Source organism: Mirounga angustirostris, unplaced genomic scaffold (assembly GCF_029215605.1).
Source record: "Mirounga angustirostris isolate CCGP_5_RB_7025 unplaced genomic scaffold, mMirAng1.0.hap1 SCAF_5, whole genome shotgun sequence".
Lineage (NCBI taxonomy): Eukaryota > Metazoa > Chordata > Mammalia > Carnivora > Phocidae > Mirounga > Mirounga angustirostris.
In genome coordinates, this window is record NW_026991713.1 from 23,987,858 (window position 1) to 24,005,736 (window position 17,879).

The 17,879-nt window shown below is 35.9% G+C and overlaps 1 protein-coding gene across 3 annotated transcripts in view; it reads right to left on the minus strand.

Moving 5' to 3' along the window:
* NEDD1 (NEDD1 gamma-tubulin ring complex targeting factor) overlaps positions 1–17,879 on the minus strand; it is a 50,310-nt gene that overhangs the window by 11,760 nt on the left and 20,671 nt on the right. For 2 of the 3 annotated variants that reach the window (XM_045872803.3, XM_045872802.3), the window contains exons 6-10: positions 10,207–10,436; positions 8,575–8,776; positions 8,000–8,195; positions 3,219–3,347; positions 840–884 (exon numbers count right to left, since the gene is read on the minus strand). In XM_045872803.3, the coding sequence (XP_045728759.2) occupies positions 840–884; positions 3,219–3,347; positions 8,000–8,195; positions 8,575–8,776; positions 10,207–10,436 (802 nt within the window). The remainder of the gene's footprint in view (positions 1–839; positions 885–3,218; positions 3,348–7,999; positions 8,196–8,574; positions 8,777–10,206; positions 10,437–17,879) is intronic. The other variant, XM_064590759.1, reaches the window with a different exon arrangement.

A 17,879-nucleotide genomic window follows, 5' to 3' on the forward strand; every position in this document is an offset into this window, starting at 1 on the left:
AAACTACTTTGAAAATTGCAAAGCCCAATGAATGTTTTAGTCAGTATTATTAGTTTTTGATAACTGAAAATTGTTAATTTGGTATATATATGTGGTATATCTTGGTAGCCTCTAAGATGGCTCCGAATGATCCCTGCCTTCTGGCATGGATCCATGCCCTCAGGTAATGTGGGCAGGACCTAGTAACTTGCTTCCAACAAAGAGAATACAGCAAAAGTGGTGGGATGTCACTTCCAAGATTAGGTTACAAACATGCAGCGGCTTCCATTTTGAGTGCCATCTCTGACCATCTTGCTCACCAACTCTGAGGGAAGCCAGCTGCCATGTTGTTAGTTGCCCTGCAGAAGGGCCCACATGGGAAGGGACGGGCATCTTCTGCTAACAGCCGCCTGAATGAGCTTAGAATTAGATCCTTGCCCAGTCAAGCCTTAATAGGCCTGCAGCCCTGCTGACATCCTGATTAAAGCATCAAGAGAGACCTTAAGCCAAAGGCACCAGCTAAGGTATGCTCAGATTCTGAACCCACAATTATGAGATGATAAATGTTCTTTTAAGTTTCAAATTGTTGGGGTAATTTGAGGGTGCCTGGGTGGTGCATTCGGTTAAGCATCTGACCCTTGCTTTTGAGTCAGGTCATGATTTCAGAGTCGTAAGATCAAGCCCAGTGTCCAGCTCCGTGCTCAGTGCGGAGTCTGCTTGAAATTCTCTTTCCCTCTTTTTCTCTCTCTCAAATTAATAAATAAATCTTTAAAAAAAATGTTGGGGTAATTTGTAACATATCAATAGATAGCACAATATCACTTTTAATTTTCCTAAAAATACTTCTCAATAGTTCTTACCATCTTTGCCTATGGACTCATCACCTCCCTTGTTAACCACAGCATCTATAATAAAATTAGAAAATCAAATTTTTAAAATTGTGACAAAGAAGCCATAGCAACTTAAGCTTCCTATTCATTCCCCAAAGAGTTTGATTTTAAAAAGGAAAATCTGAGTGAAGTTACAGCTGGGACTCATATAAACTTCCCTTTTTATTCTTTTCACTTCATGCATAGCAACACGTATGAAGAGTAATTCTATGTATAGGGTCATTTAATGAGACAGCAAGGTATACTAGAAAGCACTGCAGTAGGCTCCAGAAATCTACAATCCAATTCTGCCTACCACTTAATAGCCTTGGACAACAAGACTTTAATACAATTAAGCTTCAGTTTCTGCATCTATGTAATGGGAATAACGTCCTGACCATGTCACAAGATTGTTTTGAAGATCAATTGAAACAACGTCAAAATAGTTTGTGAGCATTACAATGATATACAAAACATAAGATTTTATTAATATTTATTTTAACGGCAGAATATGTATAAGAATATTCCAATACTATAATACTATTCATTTACCAATTAACAACCAAAAATTGCCTAACTTCATTTTAGCAAATTAATTTAGAAAAATGAGCACAAGTCATAAAAAAAATCCATCAGAAATTCAAATGGCCAATGAATTATCATACATGATTATCATAGGAGTATCAACTATACATCTGCATGTGTGTATACACACCTAGTAATTACACACACACATACACTTTTAGAAGTTATTAGTTTTAACAAAAGCAGAAATATTCTTATTTAAAAGATGAAGAAATTGAAGCACAAACAGATTCAGCCTTTTACCTAAGGAGAGTTGCATTCTTGAAATCAAAACATAAATTTCTTGACAATGAAAACCAGTCCTATATTTAGTATACATGTTCTTTTATTAATAATATGAAATGCTAATAAATGAAGGGCATATAGCTCAAATTCTAATCATATTTTAAAAAAGTAGAGAGGAATTTCTATCCTTTATTCATTTCTTTTAAAAAACCATTAAAGAGAATTTCATTTATAACTCAAACACTTTCAAAAAGTCCCTTCCTACATTCTCCAATTCAAAAGTTACCCCAGGGGTTCTCATAAGCCAAAGCTCCCAGATGGTTACTAACCTCCAAAACCTTTCTCAACTCCAGCTCATGCCACTTTTCCCTCCTTTGCCCACATCTTTCCTCTCTTAATATTCTTTAACTATGTAGTCTGACCCCTCTTCATCCTGAAAGAAAGGAATCCTTCCTCTTTCATTAGGTGGAAGATAGGGAAATCTGACCTGGCAATTAAAGTAGTCATTTTCAGGCCAGGATAAGGCAGAATACACTAAGTAATTCTGTGCCATCACATATGTGTTTATTCTTTCTGATTACGAAACTAATTGTAGAAAATTTGGAAAACAGACAATTTAAAGTAAAAAATGAAATTTTATAAGATCATGAATGGCTGTAACAATTTAAACATTCTGTTACTGTTGACATTTAGATATGCTCCAGAGTTCCACTATTATAAAAAAAAAAAAACAGTACATACAAATCTTTGTGGGATTCTCTGAACAAGTTATTAGGTAGATTTATAGAAATGGAATTAACAGTCCAAAGAGTATGAATATTTAACCTGCCAAATCATGCTCTAGAAATTTACCCATATTGTTAATAATACTGCTATTAGCAGTGAGACTACCCAATTAATGAAAACAGTATGAACATCAGTATCAAAAAAACACAGCCAAACAATGTGACTAGTTCATACAGTATGAACAATGATATATAATGTTTCTATTTATCAAAATGGTAAAGTTTTTTATATTTTTATTTTCTTTTTAGTAGCAACATCTCCTAGCAATAGGGAGAGTGTGTATGTGTGTGTGTTACTTTCACAAATAGTTAGTGTAAAAGATGAGGCAATCTATCCCCCCGCCGTATATCTCTATGAAAACAATGAATAAATATACCAATTAGATATTAATAATCAAAACACAAAATATTTTTAGGTTAGAAGATATTTTTTGCCTATCAAAATATCCAAGATTTTAAGATTTATTTAGAAGTAGATACAACTAAAAAACTGCCTATGGAGGCAAAACTTCCTTTAAGAAACTTCTATGAAAATTAAAATGCTAACTTGAGAGCTATTTGCGTAGTTCCCATGTGAAAATGACAAGCATATACTTCAGAATGGTAACATCTGAAATATCAGGGCAAAGGAAAAGATACCACCCCAGGGACTGAGAAAATTAGCAACTGTCGTGAAAAGAGTCAGACTAAAGCTATTACCCACATCTTTTAGCTAGAATAAAAATGTAATGACTGCCAGCAAAAGAACATGATCCTTGGATCTGAACAGACTTACCATCTCTGATAGGTGAGAACATGTCACCTAAACTACTTTTTCTGGTATCATCAAAGCTGAAGAAATCCTGATTTTTCCCACTGTCCGTTTCCTTAGTTATAGTATCAGTGTTTATGCTTCGAGGCAAACCTTATAGGAAAATTAGATATAAAAATAACTGTTACTACATATACATGAATTTACCGTCAGAAGCTAGGTTCTAAAAATTAATGTATCATGCATATATTAATGTATCATGCATATATTACATATATCATTGTTGTAATATTACAACAGTGAGCACCAGGAAAAGAAAACAATGTAACAACAGCTCAGTTAACCATGATTTTCATGGAAGGAAGGGCTTCTCAAAAGCAAATAATCTATTTATTCATATGATACCACCTTATTTTAGCCATTTTGATGAAATTTTCCCAAAATGATTTATATACTTTGCTGCCCTCTTAAAGTATACTTAACACAACCAACTTCTTATAATGGGCTCACTTTTATGAACATCTACAAATGATTAAAAAAGTCTGTAAGGCATATAGCACGATGCCCAACATAGAGCAGGATTCAAGTAATGTTAGTTCCTTTCCATAACTGCAGTAACTGGATCTCCTTTTTCCCTCTTCTGTCTTTTCCTTCACTAACTTTAGTGGAAGCTTAACACTGCTCTCAGTATTATTGATCTCAAATGACTTTACTAGCCTCAGGATAGTTTACTAAGAGGAAAGAAACCAGAATACTAAACTCATAAAGAACAGCATAGTAGACAACAATGAAGAGATGTGCAGCAGTTTATTTTCCCTGCCAGTATATAATGCAAGGAATTAGGGCAGGGACTTTTTAAGATTGAACTCTGTGGGCTCAGTAGCTTCTCGCCCATTTTTGGGTTGAAGAATGAGTTCTAGAGATTCAAGAGCTGTGATGAAAGTCTGGTACTTTAACTGGTAGCATGTTATTGTATTACATTTTTTAAAAAGATTTATTTATTTTTTCCAGAGAGAGAGAGAGAAGGGAGGGGCAGAAGGGGAGGGAGAGAATCTTAAGCTGACTCCCTGCTGAACAAGGAGCCTGACATGGGGCTTCAATTCAGGAACTCACAACCCTGAGATAACGACCTGAGCCAAAACAAAGAGTCAAAGGCTCAATGGACTGTACCACCTAGGTGCCCCCTGTATTACATTTTAAATAGTGTTTTATTTGCCATCTTGGTCCCAAATGAAAACTGAAAAGCTGGGATAAAAACAAAGAACAGCCAGCATATCCAAAAAGGTCCAAACCTGGCAAATAAAATAAACTTTTCTAGTAACACCTGATAAAAAGTTAAAATATTACTGAACATTTGTACATCACTGTCATTGAAGTGTTTACACCAAGAGTTAAACTGTTATAAAGAATAAATTTTCTCTCCTTCTTCTAGATGTTTAAACATGTATAAATGCATAACTTTAGCCTCTGGAACTTTAGGAGAAAGAAGTTTGGTATCATTTGAAAGTAGTGCTAAAGACATTTTTTACTTTTTAAACTGCTGTTTTCCTCTGAAATAAGCACTAGCAACAAGTCTGCAGAGGTTCTCTAAGTTTTTACTTAAATTCCAGGTGGTTAACATACAGTGTAATAATTTCAGGTGTACAATATAGTGATTCACCACTTCCATACAACACCAGGTGCTCATCACAACAAGTGCAGTCCTTCATCCCCATCACCTGTTTCACCCATCCCCCCCCCCACTCACTTCCCCTCTGGTAACCATCAGTTTGTTTTCTATATTTAAGAAAAAGCAAATGACGTATCACAATCCCAGACTTCAAGCTCTATTACAAAACTGTAATCATCAAGACAGTATGGTACCAGCACAAAAATAGACACACAGATCAATGGAACAGAAAACCCAGAACGGAACCCACAACTATATGGTCAATTAATCTTTGACAAAGCAGGAAAGAATATCCAGTAGGAAAAAGTCTCTTCAACAAATGGTGTTGGGAAAACTGGACAAGAACATGCAAAAGAATGAAACTAGACCACTTTCTTATACCATACACAAAAATAAATTCAAAATGGATTAAAGACCTAAATGTGAGACATGAAACCCTTAAAATCTTAGAGGAGAACATAAGCAGTAACCTCTTTGACATCAGCCATAGCAACTTCTTTGTAGATACGTCTCCTGAGGTAAGGGAAACAAAAGTAAAAACTACTGGGACTTCACCAAAAAGCTCCTGCACAGCAAAGGAAAACAACAAAACTAAAAGGCAACCTACAGAATGAGAGAAGATATTTACAAGTGACATATTTGATAAAGGGTTAGTATTCAAAATATATAAAGAACTTAATAAAATTCAACACCCAAAAAATGCATAGTCTAATTTAAAAATTTGCAGAAGACATGAACAGACATTTCTCCAAACAAGACATCCAGATGGCCAGCAGACACATGAAAAGATGCTCAATATCACTCATCATCAGAAAAATGCAAATCAAAACCATAATGAGATATCATCTCACACCTGTCAGAATGGCTAAAATCAACAACACAAGAAACAACTGGTGTTGGCAAGGATGTGGAGATAGGGGAAACCCTCTACACTGTTGGTGGGAATGCAGTGGTTGGCACCTTTAGTAGAAGCAATGTGAACTTTTTTCAAATTTCAGATTCATTTTACAGGAAGTTGAAAATAATAGTAATGATGATAACCGTGATGACAATATTAGCAAAACCGTAATTCACTAAGTGCCTATCATGTGCCAGGCACTTTTGATACATCTTCTCTGATTTTCACAATAACCCTAAAAGTTAAATATTATCTATGGAAGAGAAAATAAGACTCAAAGTGGTTAAGAAAACTGCCCAAAGTCATGCTGGTAGAAGTCACAGACCCAAGACTTACGCCTAACATACTCTCAATATTTCAGAGTAGGGAAAATGTACGTGTGTGTGTGTGTGTGAGAGAGAGAGAGAGAGAGAGAGAGCGCGCGCGCTAATGATGAAGCAAATGTGGCAAAATTTATAAAACTGGATCTGCTAAAGGGTATACTAGAGCTCAGGAGTTCTTTGTACTATTTTTGAAATGTTTCTATAAGTTTGCAATTATTTCAAAATAAGATTAATAAACAAAAGTTTCTAACTCTGTGGGTACAGAGAAAACATTCATTTTGTCAGAAACTCTGCTAATCAGCCAACAGTTATCATTAATCAGTGACCCTGCAGACCCAACTCTTGCATTTCCTAATTAATGCTGTCATCGTTACACATGAGTTTCCTTATTAAAAACTAAATGAGTAACAGTGAGACTTCAGAAAGCTCAGAGTAAATAAGAGAAACTTTATTTTAATTTTGGAAATTATGAATAGAATCAATAATAAAAAAATAATGACAATTTTTATAATATAGTTAATTCAACATCTTGGTGAACATTACCCAAAGTTCTATTTCAAAATGAATTTCTTCTTCTAAGTATATAGGAATAATATTTGTTTCTGGGAGTTCTTAAATAAGAAATTATTTTTCTATATAATATATAATGACTTTTATGTAAGGATGATGTAGATATTAACAGAAAATTTATAATGAAGATATATACTTATTATATCTTTTTAAAAACCATTCCATACTATCAAGGCTAACAAATTAAAGTTCCGCTTCTACTTGAAAACTGTAAACTCATGCTGAGAAGGTACAACAAATATTTTTACCCAAGTTAACTACTTGTCCTGAAACCTTAAAAGACATGGATACATGCATTTCTAATGAGACTAGTTTGGAAACACAGTGGTATATCATACAGACTTTTTAAAATTTTTTTAAAGATTTATTTATTTATTTGAGAGAGAGTGCATGAAAGTGGGAGTAGGGGCAGAGGGGGAGGGAGGGAGAGGGAGAGAGAGAGAGAGAGAGAGAGAGAGAGAGAGAGAGAGAGAGAGAGAGAGAATCCCAAGCTGACTCCTTACTGAGCGCAGAGCCCAACATGTGGGGCTTGATCTCACAACTCCAAGATCACTACCCGAGTCAAAACTGAGTCGGACACTCAACCAACTGAGCCACCCAGATGCCCCTACCATGCAGACTTAAAAATACGTCGCAAGTTGACAGTATAGTGTAACTTCTTAAAATTTAAAAGAAAAAAAATGTTTTCAGAAATTTAGAGAAAAGGAATATTCTCTACAGTAAATACAGGGAAGCTTATATTACACCTTCACAAAGTCTAAAGGAATTCTTTAAGAACCATTTCATCAGTACGATTCTCAGAGTAGAAGAAATTATTTAAAAATTGCAAAATTTTTATTTTTCTTTAATAAACTACTAATATACTGCTTAATATGTGCCAGGCACTATTCTGCACTTAAATACATTCACCACCTGACTTACTTTACCTTCTGAAATATGAAATAAAAGAAGCCATTAATAGCTTTTTTTGTGACTCAGAGATCAAATCAAAATGACAGCATCAAAGAATCATATTCTCTACTGATTCATCTGAAGACACAATGGACCGTCATCCAGTCTGGAGTGGCATTAAGGATAATTTCTGGATTGGCATTATTCTGTTTTTAAGATAATCAATATGTCTTACAACAGAAGTTCAGCTAAATAGAATAGGTGCCTTTCATTACTTTTTTAAAAATTTATAGCTCAAGTTAAAATGGTCACTTCTTCTATTTTCACTATTAATAATTCTACCTAAATACACAAGTGAATTTGAGTTCCAGGTTCTTGAAGAAAGCACTAATAATATATACCGGGGTGGGGTGCCGGGTGGAAACTCCACATATGATACATAAGCATCATTTACCTGCTTTGTCTTGCACAGCAACTGCTCCTTTCCCCCCGGCTGTTGTCATGGGCTGTGGTAGAGCCGTGCCAATGGGAGTGGTGGCTGCTTCTCTGACGACTCCAGAATTCTGAACTCCTCCACTGGTAGCGCTCACATTAATGGCTCGTTTGTTCACAGCTGTGGGCTTATTTGAACAGCCTTTATTTAAACTTGACTGAAATGCAATGGAATATTTAAAAGCTCAGGTTTCTAGTGCTCCATACTATACATTAATATTTTATCAATTCCCTGTTAGGTTAAAAATATCTATAATTTCCCTTACAAATCTTAAGCCTGCTGGTGGATCTGAGAGTTTCCCTCTGAACCAAAAAGCCTTTTAAGATATTTTTGAAGAGAGAAATATGAGAATTAAGTACAAAAAAATAGTTTTAAAACCAAGTATCAAATGGCTTTGTACCAGTCATTTAAAATGCTTTCATATTAAAATAATTACAAAGTAAAACTACACTGTGTTTAATGGACGAAATATGATTTCCATATTCTGAACTAGACTTATTTAATAAAATAAAAAATAATGAAAAGAAATACCTTACCTTAGAAAGAGCAGTGGAGTACTGAAATGCTATACACCGCACAGATGTCTTGTGAGCACTGATGGTTTTAACTGGTGATTTCAACATCCTTAAATCATACTGATATATTTTCCCACGGGAAGATCCAATAGCCAAAGTGGCTCCATCAGGCATGAAGTCCACTGCAGTCAGAGGGGTGTCGGCCACTAAGGTTTTCACTAGCCTTTGGAAAGGGTAACAAAGTATATCTAGATATGTGAGCCTATATAGGTATGTAAGTGTATGTGACCTATAGATAGCTATCTACCAAAACCAAAGCTACTTAGCATTTGGCAAAGTGACTTAGAATATGCATCCCCAATATTTGTGTAAAGCGTAAATTCAGAACTAGACTTAGAGACCTTTCTAATACAATGGCATATAAAGGAACTGCTGCCTACTCCATCCTATTTTTCCTATTCACTTCCAATAGGTACATTCTACATCATCTAGAAGCAGCAACTATTTCTCTGAGTAATTACTACTTCGACAGTGAACATGACAGACTTCCTGAGTGTTATTCCACAAACAAGGGCTCTAGTCTCAGGATTAAGGAGGCCCTAACCATCCCCTTTCCATTTATTGATCTGCTCAGGTCTCAAGAGGACTATGACCTTTCGCAGGGGAGCAGCTGCTACTTTGCTCTTTTAGCTGTGCATTTCTTGACCAGAAAGCTAACAGAATCCATGTGGCTTGATCCTCATGAAGCTAATATAGAAATATGGATACTGAACTGCTGAAGCTGAGCTCTTTGCCACAGTTATTTGGTATAAGAGAGAAATGCTTACTGACTCTTAAGGTTCTCAGTAAAGTTCAAAAGAAAGAATAAAAAAGAAAAATTTTTTAAAAAAGAAGAAAGTAAAACAAGTAACAGTAAACTTTAACAAGGACTGACAAAAAGTCCTTCCCTAGTCATAACATTACCACTTTCTTCCATACAATCTTTAGATATTGCTAGGTGTCTTCAATACACCTGTAGCACTCTTGTACCATTTTTTTTTTATAGCTAACCAAGCACACCTATAACTGTTAAGAAAGCCAAAAGGCACAATGGACCCAGATACTTAGAAGATTATGTACCCTTTAGCTCTAGATCAGTGGTTCTCAACTGGGGGCAATTTTGCTACTTTTTCTAATATGCGGAGTGCTACTAGCCTCTGGTGGATAGAGACCAGGGATGCTGCTGAATATTCTACAATGCCCAGGATAACCCCCCACAAACGAGAATTATCCAGCCCAAAATGTCAACAGTTTAGAAACCCTGCTCTTGATAATGAATTAATTTTAAAGCAAATTAATCACACTGCTTTTAAAATATACATATTTAGTTGTATTTCTGAAAAAGAATACTATGCCTATATGCTAAAATAAAGATGTGCAATCATTAACATGCTATCCTCAACATTCAACATCCAGATGTACTCTAAAGAATATCCGCATCTTGTGTATTTTTTTCTGCATGGGAAGAAAGAGAAAATTCTATCCTTCTAGATATCAAGCACACAACTTTAGATCTTCCAAACATTAACCAGAGGTCTATGCAAATCACAAATGTCTGCTAATGAGATAATAGTTATTTGTCACTAAATTAAGAAATGATCGTGTCACACTTACTTCTTACTTGAAGTGTCATAGAGAATGATTCTTTTATCCAAGCCTATAGTCACAAATAGCAATTCATTGACAGGAGAAAAACAGATGCCTGAAGCTGGAGCTTTATGTGTACTGTCAAAGTTATGGTATGGACTCTGACTATTCACATCCCAGAGAGTTACTATTCCGTTATCCGAAACACTGCCCAGTAGTGATTTCTTAAACAAGGAGTACTTCAAGTGCCGAACAGACTATAAAAATAAGAATAAATTTTATGCAATTGTAACCATTCATAAGAACATTTTATATAAACTATATAAATGATGGCAACAGTCAACCACACTATTCACAGGGGATTTAGGACTTCTCTTGTTCATAGAGTAAGAGGTTTCAACTATGACAACCGTAAAAATCACTTAGTGGGCCGTAAGATGATCCTAATACATACCAATATTCTAGTAATTAAATATTTGTCATGATTTTATTATCTTGGAATAGAGCTACCTCAACCTCCCCTTTTGTAGAGGAAAAATATAATATGTTGAGATTAACTACATTAACTCATCAGGCTTAGGAATATCTACCATAATAAAAGGCCCAGTAGCTAATCACAGCCAAATCACGATTTATAAGTATCAGAGAACACTGGCAGAGAATAAGCAATATTTCAAATTTATTTTCTCTATATATTTTATTTATTTATTTATTTAAAGATTTATTTATTTATTTATTTAACAGAGATAGAGAGAGAGCACAAGTAGGCAGAGCGGCAGACAGAGGGAAAGGGAGAAGCAGGCTCTCTGCCCAGCAGGGAGCCCGATGTGGGCTCAATCCCAGGACCCTGGGATCATGACCTGAGCTGAAGGCAGCCGCTTAACCGACTGAGCCACTCAGGCGCCCTCTACATATTTTAGATATTTGGATATATTTGTTTGAATCTGGGCATTTGATGCACTGGCAATTTAGCACTTGAAGCAAAATAAAAAAATTAAGTAAACCACAAAGAACTGACAACACTCTAGACTGGGTATGGACTATATCCTTCTTTCAAAAGCATCAGCCTGAGGGCAATACTGGCCTTTCTCTAAACACTCATCCCTGGGGGCAGTGGAGACACTCTCTCTTTCTAGCTTCTGCTGGATCAGAACAAACAAAGATCCAGTTTGAGTAAAGTAAAGTGGATGAATTTTATCTACTTTTACTAAAATGTTGCTTTCAAACTTGTGTTGATATTATCACTTACTGAGCTGAGGATTAAGTATCTTACATTTAAGCTAATTTTTCCCTGCACAGAAACAGCAATATAAGTATAGAAATTAATAGTAGAATCTGCAAGAGTGGGAAACTGGTTTTCAAAGAGTTAAGTTAGAGTTCCAAATAAAGCAATGAATCAGGCTCTAGTAGGCTGAGAGTAGCTATACATATAGGTCCCAGATAAATCTGGCACAAAACAAAAGTCAAATCTGAAGGTTTTTTGTTTGTTCCATCTAGTTTAATCTATTATACTCCAAAAGCTTCTATATACCACTAGAAACCACTCAGAAACCACTAGCTTCTATATATTAAAAACTCATATACTACCTACTTCTAAGATGTTTCAAAATAATATATATCAGCCCTCAACAACAAAAATATTTATGATTAATACAAAACAAATTCTGTCTAAGGAAACAAAAGGAGTATTTGTTACCAGACACCCCAACATGAGATAATTACTATGGTCATGCATTAAATATGGCTCCTCATTTTCAGACGGTTAAAGTACAAAAAGAAAACATCGGCTTGTGTTTTCCATTTTTCTTGAGGAAAAGTATATCCATTCCAACAGAAAAATCTTTCCTCTGGTCTACACTCAAGGAAAAATAAACTACTTGGACCTTGACTATATAAAAGACATAGAGGGCGCCTGGGTGGCTTAGTCGGTTAAGTGTCCGACTCTTAATTTTGGCTCAGGTCATGATCTCAGGGTCATGAGATCAAGCCCTGCATCAGCCTCCATGCTGAGTATGGAGCCTGCTTGAGGTTCTCTCTCTCCCGCGGCCCCTCCCTCCATCCCCAAGCTCTCTCTCTAAAAAGGAAAAAAAAAAAAAAAAGACACAGAGATCCTTAGTGAATTGCGATGTTTATAGTCACATATCAACCTAGCAAAACATTAATTTTTTAAAAAATTCTGTAGCACATTAAGAGTTTATATAATGGGGATTAACATAAGAATAAAAAAGAGTTTATATAGTTATGGTCCTTCATATAATCTAAATTTAGATTAAATACACAAGCAGAACTTAAAAAAAAAAAACTAACACCATAAAACATAGACCTCATAGATCCTCGAAGTACATAAAATTCAACCTCTTAGCCACAGGATTCCTACTGGAAGGTGGTCATCCAGAATCTATTTGAATATAGCAAGGAAAAAGGAGCTTACTATTTCATATAATGAAACTTTATAAATAGTTAAAAATGCATTTCTTGATTAAGTCAAAACCTAAATTCCAAATATTGCTTCATACATGTTCTGTGGACCTATTTGGCAACCTTATTTAAGAAAAGAAAAAAGGCTAACAATAACCATCAATCTTCATTCAAGCAGGGTCTCGGCCAAACTCTGCAGGGTCTTGGGTAAATTACTTAAACTCTCCAAGCCTCAGTGTTCTCATCTACAAGACAGAAAACGCTCTTATTTTCCAGTCAAAGTTCTTCTAAGAATTAAACAGAATCTCTGCACAGAGCCGTGTACACAGCCGTAGCCGCCACTATTCTCAGGGGCTCATGACTCATTCTTCATTGTATATGTACCCATTTGACCATCTTTTACACATAGTTTTTTAAAAGACCCTTAAGTAGCCAAACTGATTTCTTTAAATGGCTCCCCTCTATCTCTCTGATACATTTCTGACCTTTCTACAGCTATTAAATCATCATGTCTTTAGAGTATCATTAAAAGACTATCCAATGACCTGGATAAATGAAGTATTAATCTACTAAATTATATTTAAAATAAGTACTAATAATACATGTTAGTACCAGCAGCACTTATTAAGCCCCTACACCTGGTTCCAGATTCAAACCATTTCTAAGGAAAAAAAAAATATATTGCCAAGAACCTTATGAAAAACATCCCTAAAAGCAGCAATGCCATTTTTTCTTACATTATTATTATGTAAGAGTGTATGTGCTTGTGAAGAAATATATGTTTCTAAATATAAAAAGTACATCACTCACTATAGATCAAGGGTTGGCAAACTTTTTCTTGAAGGGCCAAGCAGTAAATATTTTATGCTGTTGTACAGCAAAAGCAATATGAATGAGCATGGCTGTGTTCCAATAAAACTTTATTTACAAAAATAATGGTCAGCTACTGGGTCACAGTTTGTTGGTCCCATAGTTTTCAAACATAAATGTTTGAAATAAAAAAACAAAACATGGGGCACTCAGGTGGCTTAGTCAGTTAAGTGTCTGCCTTCAGCTTAGGTCATGATCCCAGAGTCCTGAGATCCAGGCCCATGTAGGGCTCCCTGCTCAGTGGGGAGCCTGCTTCTCCCTCTCCTTCCCACTTGTGCTCTCTCTCACTATCACTGTCACTATCTCTTTCTCTCTCTGAAATATTTTAATAAAATCTTAAACACACACACACACAAAAGGAGAGGAAAAAAATCTACAATCCTACCACCCACAAAAAAAACCTGGTTAACATTTAGTTTTGTTGTAAATAAGTCTTAGTTTTATTGTTTAAATATTTTTCTGTGTGAATGTATGTTTGTGTGTATTCAGTAAGTATAAACAGAAAACCTGGGATCATACTTTATTATTATAAAGTCAGCACTGTCACTAATACTTTCTACTACATGATTTCAACAGCTGGATAATACATGAATATATATCAATTTATCTAAATAATCTAATGTTGGACACTTAGGTTATTTCCAATTTCCAAGTATCCTAACTACTATCATTTTTAAAATCTGCTAATTTATGAAAGAATTTGTATTTCACTGTTGTTCATGCTTTAAAGGTTCTTGGTTGAAAAATACTAAGTGACCATCTGTCTTCCTTCTTTTATGAATTACACATTAATCTACTTTGCTTATTTTCCATTGGGCTATTAAGATTTTTTTAAATCCTAATTTGCAATTGATCTTACTATAATAAGGACATTAAAGCTGTCATAAGTATAAATATTTCCCCATTTTTCTTTCAATTTTGTTAATTTTTTAAAAGATTGCTATTTGTCAGACTTTTAAGTTTTTATGCATTTAAATTTATCATGTCTGTCTCCCTAACTTATAACTTTGTTCTTATACTTAGAAAAGCCTTACCTTCAGAGATAAGAATATCCATTCATATTTTATTATAGCTTTATAATCTGTAATATGTACCTAAATACATATATATGTATATATACATATATATACTAGACACTATACTTATATATACAACAGATACTATACGTGTGTATATAGACATACATATAGACACACACACACACACACACACATGCATAAATATACACAGTATCCCTTCAACTCCATCCCCTCCCTTTTTTCTTTTTTAAGATTTTATTTATTCATTTGAGACACAGAGATACAGAAAGAGAGCGAGCATGAGCAGGGAGAGAGGCAGAGGGAGAGGGAGAAGCAGGCTCCCCGCTGAGCCAGGAGTACGATGTGGGGCTTGATCCCAAGACCCTGGGATCATGACCTGGGCCGAAGGCAGATGCTTAACCATCTGAGCCACCCAGGCATCCCCATCCCCTCCCTCTTCTTAAGTCCCAGTGTCTTGTCTCAAGCACTAATCAACTATCACTGGAGGTACTGCCCACTTCCATTCTCAGTAGCTTAATATCCATCCTTCACATTGCTGCAGCAGTAACCTCTTCAAAACTGGAAATCTGAACATATTTGTCCTGCTTAAAATCCTTTTAACTCGAAGACTCTGAAAAGTTAGTTGTTACAGCGGTGGCAGGGTTTCTGAAATCTCTCTGAATAACCCCATATGTGTGTGTGTGCAGGCCTGGACTTCCTATCCTTAGAAAGTCCTATTTCTCAAGGTTGGCCCTTGGCTGGTATCTGGGATTTTGGGAGGGTTTCCACTACCCTAACTGATAAGAGCGACTCACTGACTGATAAAAGTGGCTCACTGTGCCGAAACTGTTTGTGTATGAGATACGGTTTATGACTGCACCATGGCTGAACAGCTGCTTTCCTTCTAGGAGTTTGGAATTTCAATATATGCTACATAGAGGGTGCCCAGGTAACTAGCCTCCACTAAAATCTCTGGGCAATGAATCTCTAATGAGCTTCCCTGGTAGACAGCGCTTCATACGTGTCACAGTTTGATGCTGGGGAAATTAAGTACCTCCTCTCCACTGAGAGAGGATGCTTCGGAGCTTATACCTGGTTTCCTCAGGACTTCACCCCATGCACCTTTTCTCTTTACTGATTCTGCTTTGTACCCTTTCACTGTAATAAATCACAGCCATGTGTATGATTATATGTTGAGTTCTGTGAGTACTCTTTTAGTGAATCATTAAACCTGGTCTTGGGGATCCCCAGCGCAGTGAGTTTAAATGACTTTGTGTGCGTGTATGTTTTACAGACAGACAGCAAACCCCAGACAGCAAAAGTAAAATCCCATGAACATTTACAACAAAACTAGACGATCAGGGATCCTCACGAGCCCCAAAATACATGCTAGAAAGTCAAACAATTAGCAGCCACAAGTCCCTCATAATATTAGTATCTGTGCAAAGGAAGCAGAAGGAAATAACAGGGAGTCTGAGACAGAGCTGAGAACAGGAAAAGTCCCAAATAGCCAATAGGTATTCAAAAAAAAAAAGCATGGTGACCAATTTGACAAGCTCAGCCGAAACCAGGACTATCTGCTGCATTGCATACAGAGGTCTAGAGAAAGGTCTGAAGAGCTAGAGAAGTTTAGCTGCAATGAACTCCCCAAACTGACCAGATGAGATGCTTACCTCCCAGGTCAGGGCACCACACTAAGGAGACACTGTTAGGAGTAGGTGCAAACCTAAATAGGATGGAGTCAACAGAGCTGAAGGAGGGCAAAAGTTCACATACAAGTAAGTGAGTGGAACAAAGCTAGGCAACCTCAGAAAACAAGTCACCATTAAAACAAAAACAAAACTAACTGAAAACAAGAGGGAGCTTGTAAAGCTAGAAAAGACACCCTGAACCCCATCTCTGTGTAGAAGTTCAGGAAAACTAACTCCACAGATAAATCCCATATGAAGTTATTATGAGAACAAGAAGAAAGGAACTCTCAGAGGAGATGAGCAACAAGAAAATAAAATGATACAAGACATTGAAAACAATATAAATCAGAATTAGAAAACTTAGAAATGAGATGTTAGAACTTAGAAAAGAATTAGAAATTTCAGAAGTCTCGGCAAAAATGAAGGCTAATTTAAAAGGAATATAAGAATGAATAAACACAACAGATAACACCTTAGAGATGGGCAAAAAATAAAGAATTTTTGAAAATTATAAATAAGGAAAAAGTTAAAATGATTTGAAAGTAATAAATCAGTGAAGACAAGATCTAATAAAGAAAAAAAAGAAAACATAAGGAAAATAACAAACACTAAAAGCAATAATTCAAGAAAACTTCCCTGAAAGAAAAGATCTGAAACTACATATTAAAGAGGCACACCATGTCCCTATGAATAGCAATACAGAGTGACCAACACCAAGACACAGTCTAACAAAATTACTGGACTTCAAAGAAAAAAAAAATATCCTTGGACATCTAGGAAAAAAGAAACAAGTGACTTCTAAGGAAAAAAATACTTAAATTATCATCAGACATTTGAGACCAACAATGATGGGAGTAACACATTGAAGTTCCTCAAGGAAAAAAAATGTGAGCCTGCTACTGAGTTACATCATTTTTCATTTTCTTTTCTTTTTTTTTTTTAAGATTTTCTTTATTTTTTGATAGAGAGGGAGAGAGACACAGCGAGAGAGGGAACACAAGCAGGGGGAGTGGCAGAGGGAGAAGCAGGCTTCCCGCGGAGCAGAGAGCCTGATGCGGGGCTCGATCCCAGGACCCTGGGACCATGACCTGAGCCGAAGGCAGATGCTTAATGACTGAGCCACCCAGGCGCCCCTACTGAGTTACATCAAAAGAGAATTTATGTCAGAGAAAAAGTCAAAAAGCAGAAAACACATACTTATGGAAACAATATATGGTGCTCATTGTGATTATAAAATTTTGGAAAGTATCTAAAATATAGGAATGTTTAAACTGTGGCATTTGAACAATGGAATATTATGGAGCCATTAAAAAATTATGGTCATGGGGGCACCTGGGTGGCTCAGTAGGTTGAGCATCCAATTCTTGATTTCAGCTCAGGTCATGATCTCAGGTCATGGGATCCAGCTCTGTGTGTTGGTCTCCACACTCAGCAGGGAGTCTGCTTGAGATTCTCCTTCTCCCTCTACCCTTCCCCACCACTCATGTGCACTCTCTCTCCTTAAAATAAATATATAAGTCTTTTTAAAAATTATGGTTATGAAGACTAGTAAAATGAGAATACCTGGGATGGAACACTACCATGAAAAAGGCAAAAAACAAGACTGGACCAACAGAATGATTATAATTGTATGGAAGGAAGATAGAGCTATACATAGAAACACTGCAAGAAAACATTCTTCCCATTACAGAAAATTTGGAAG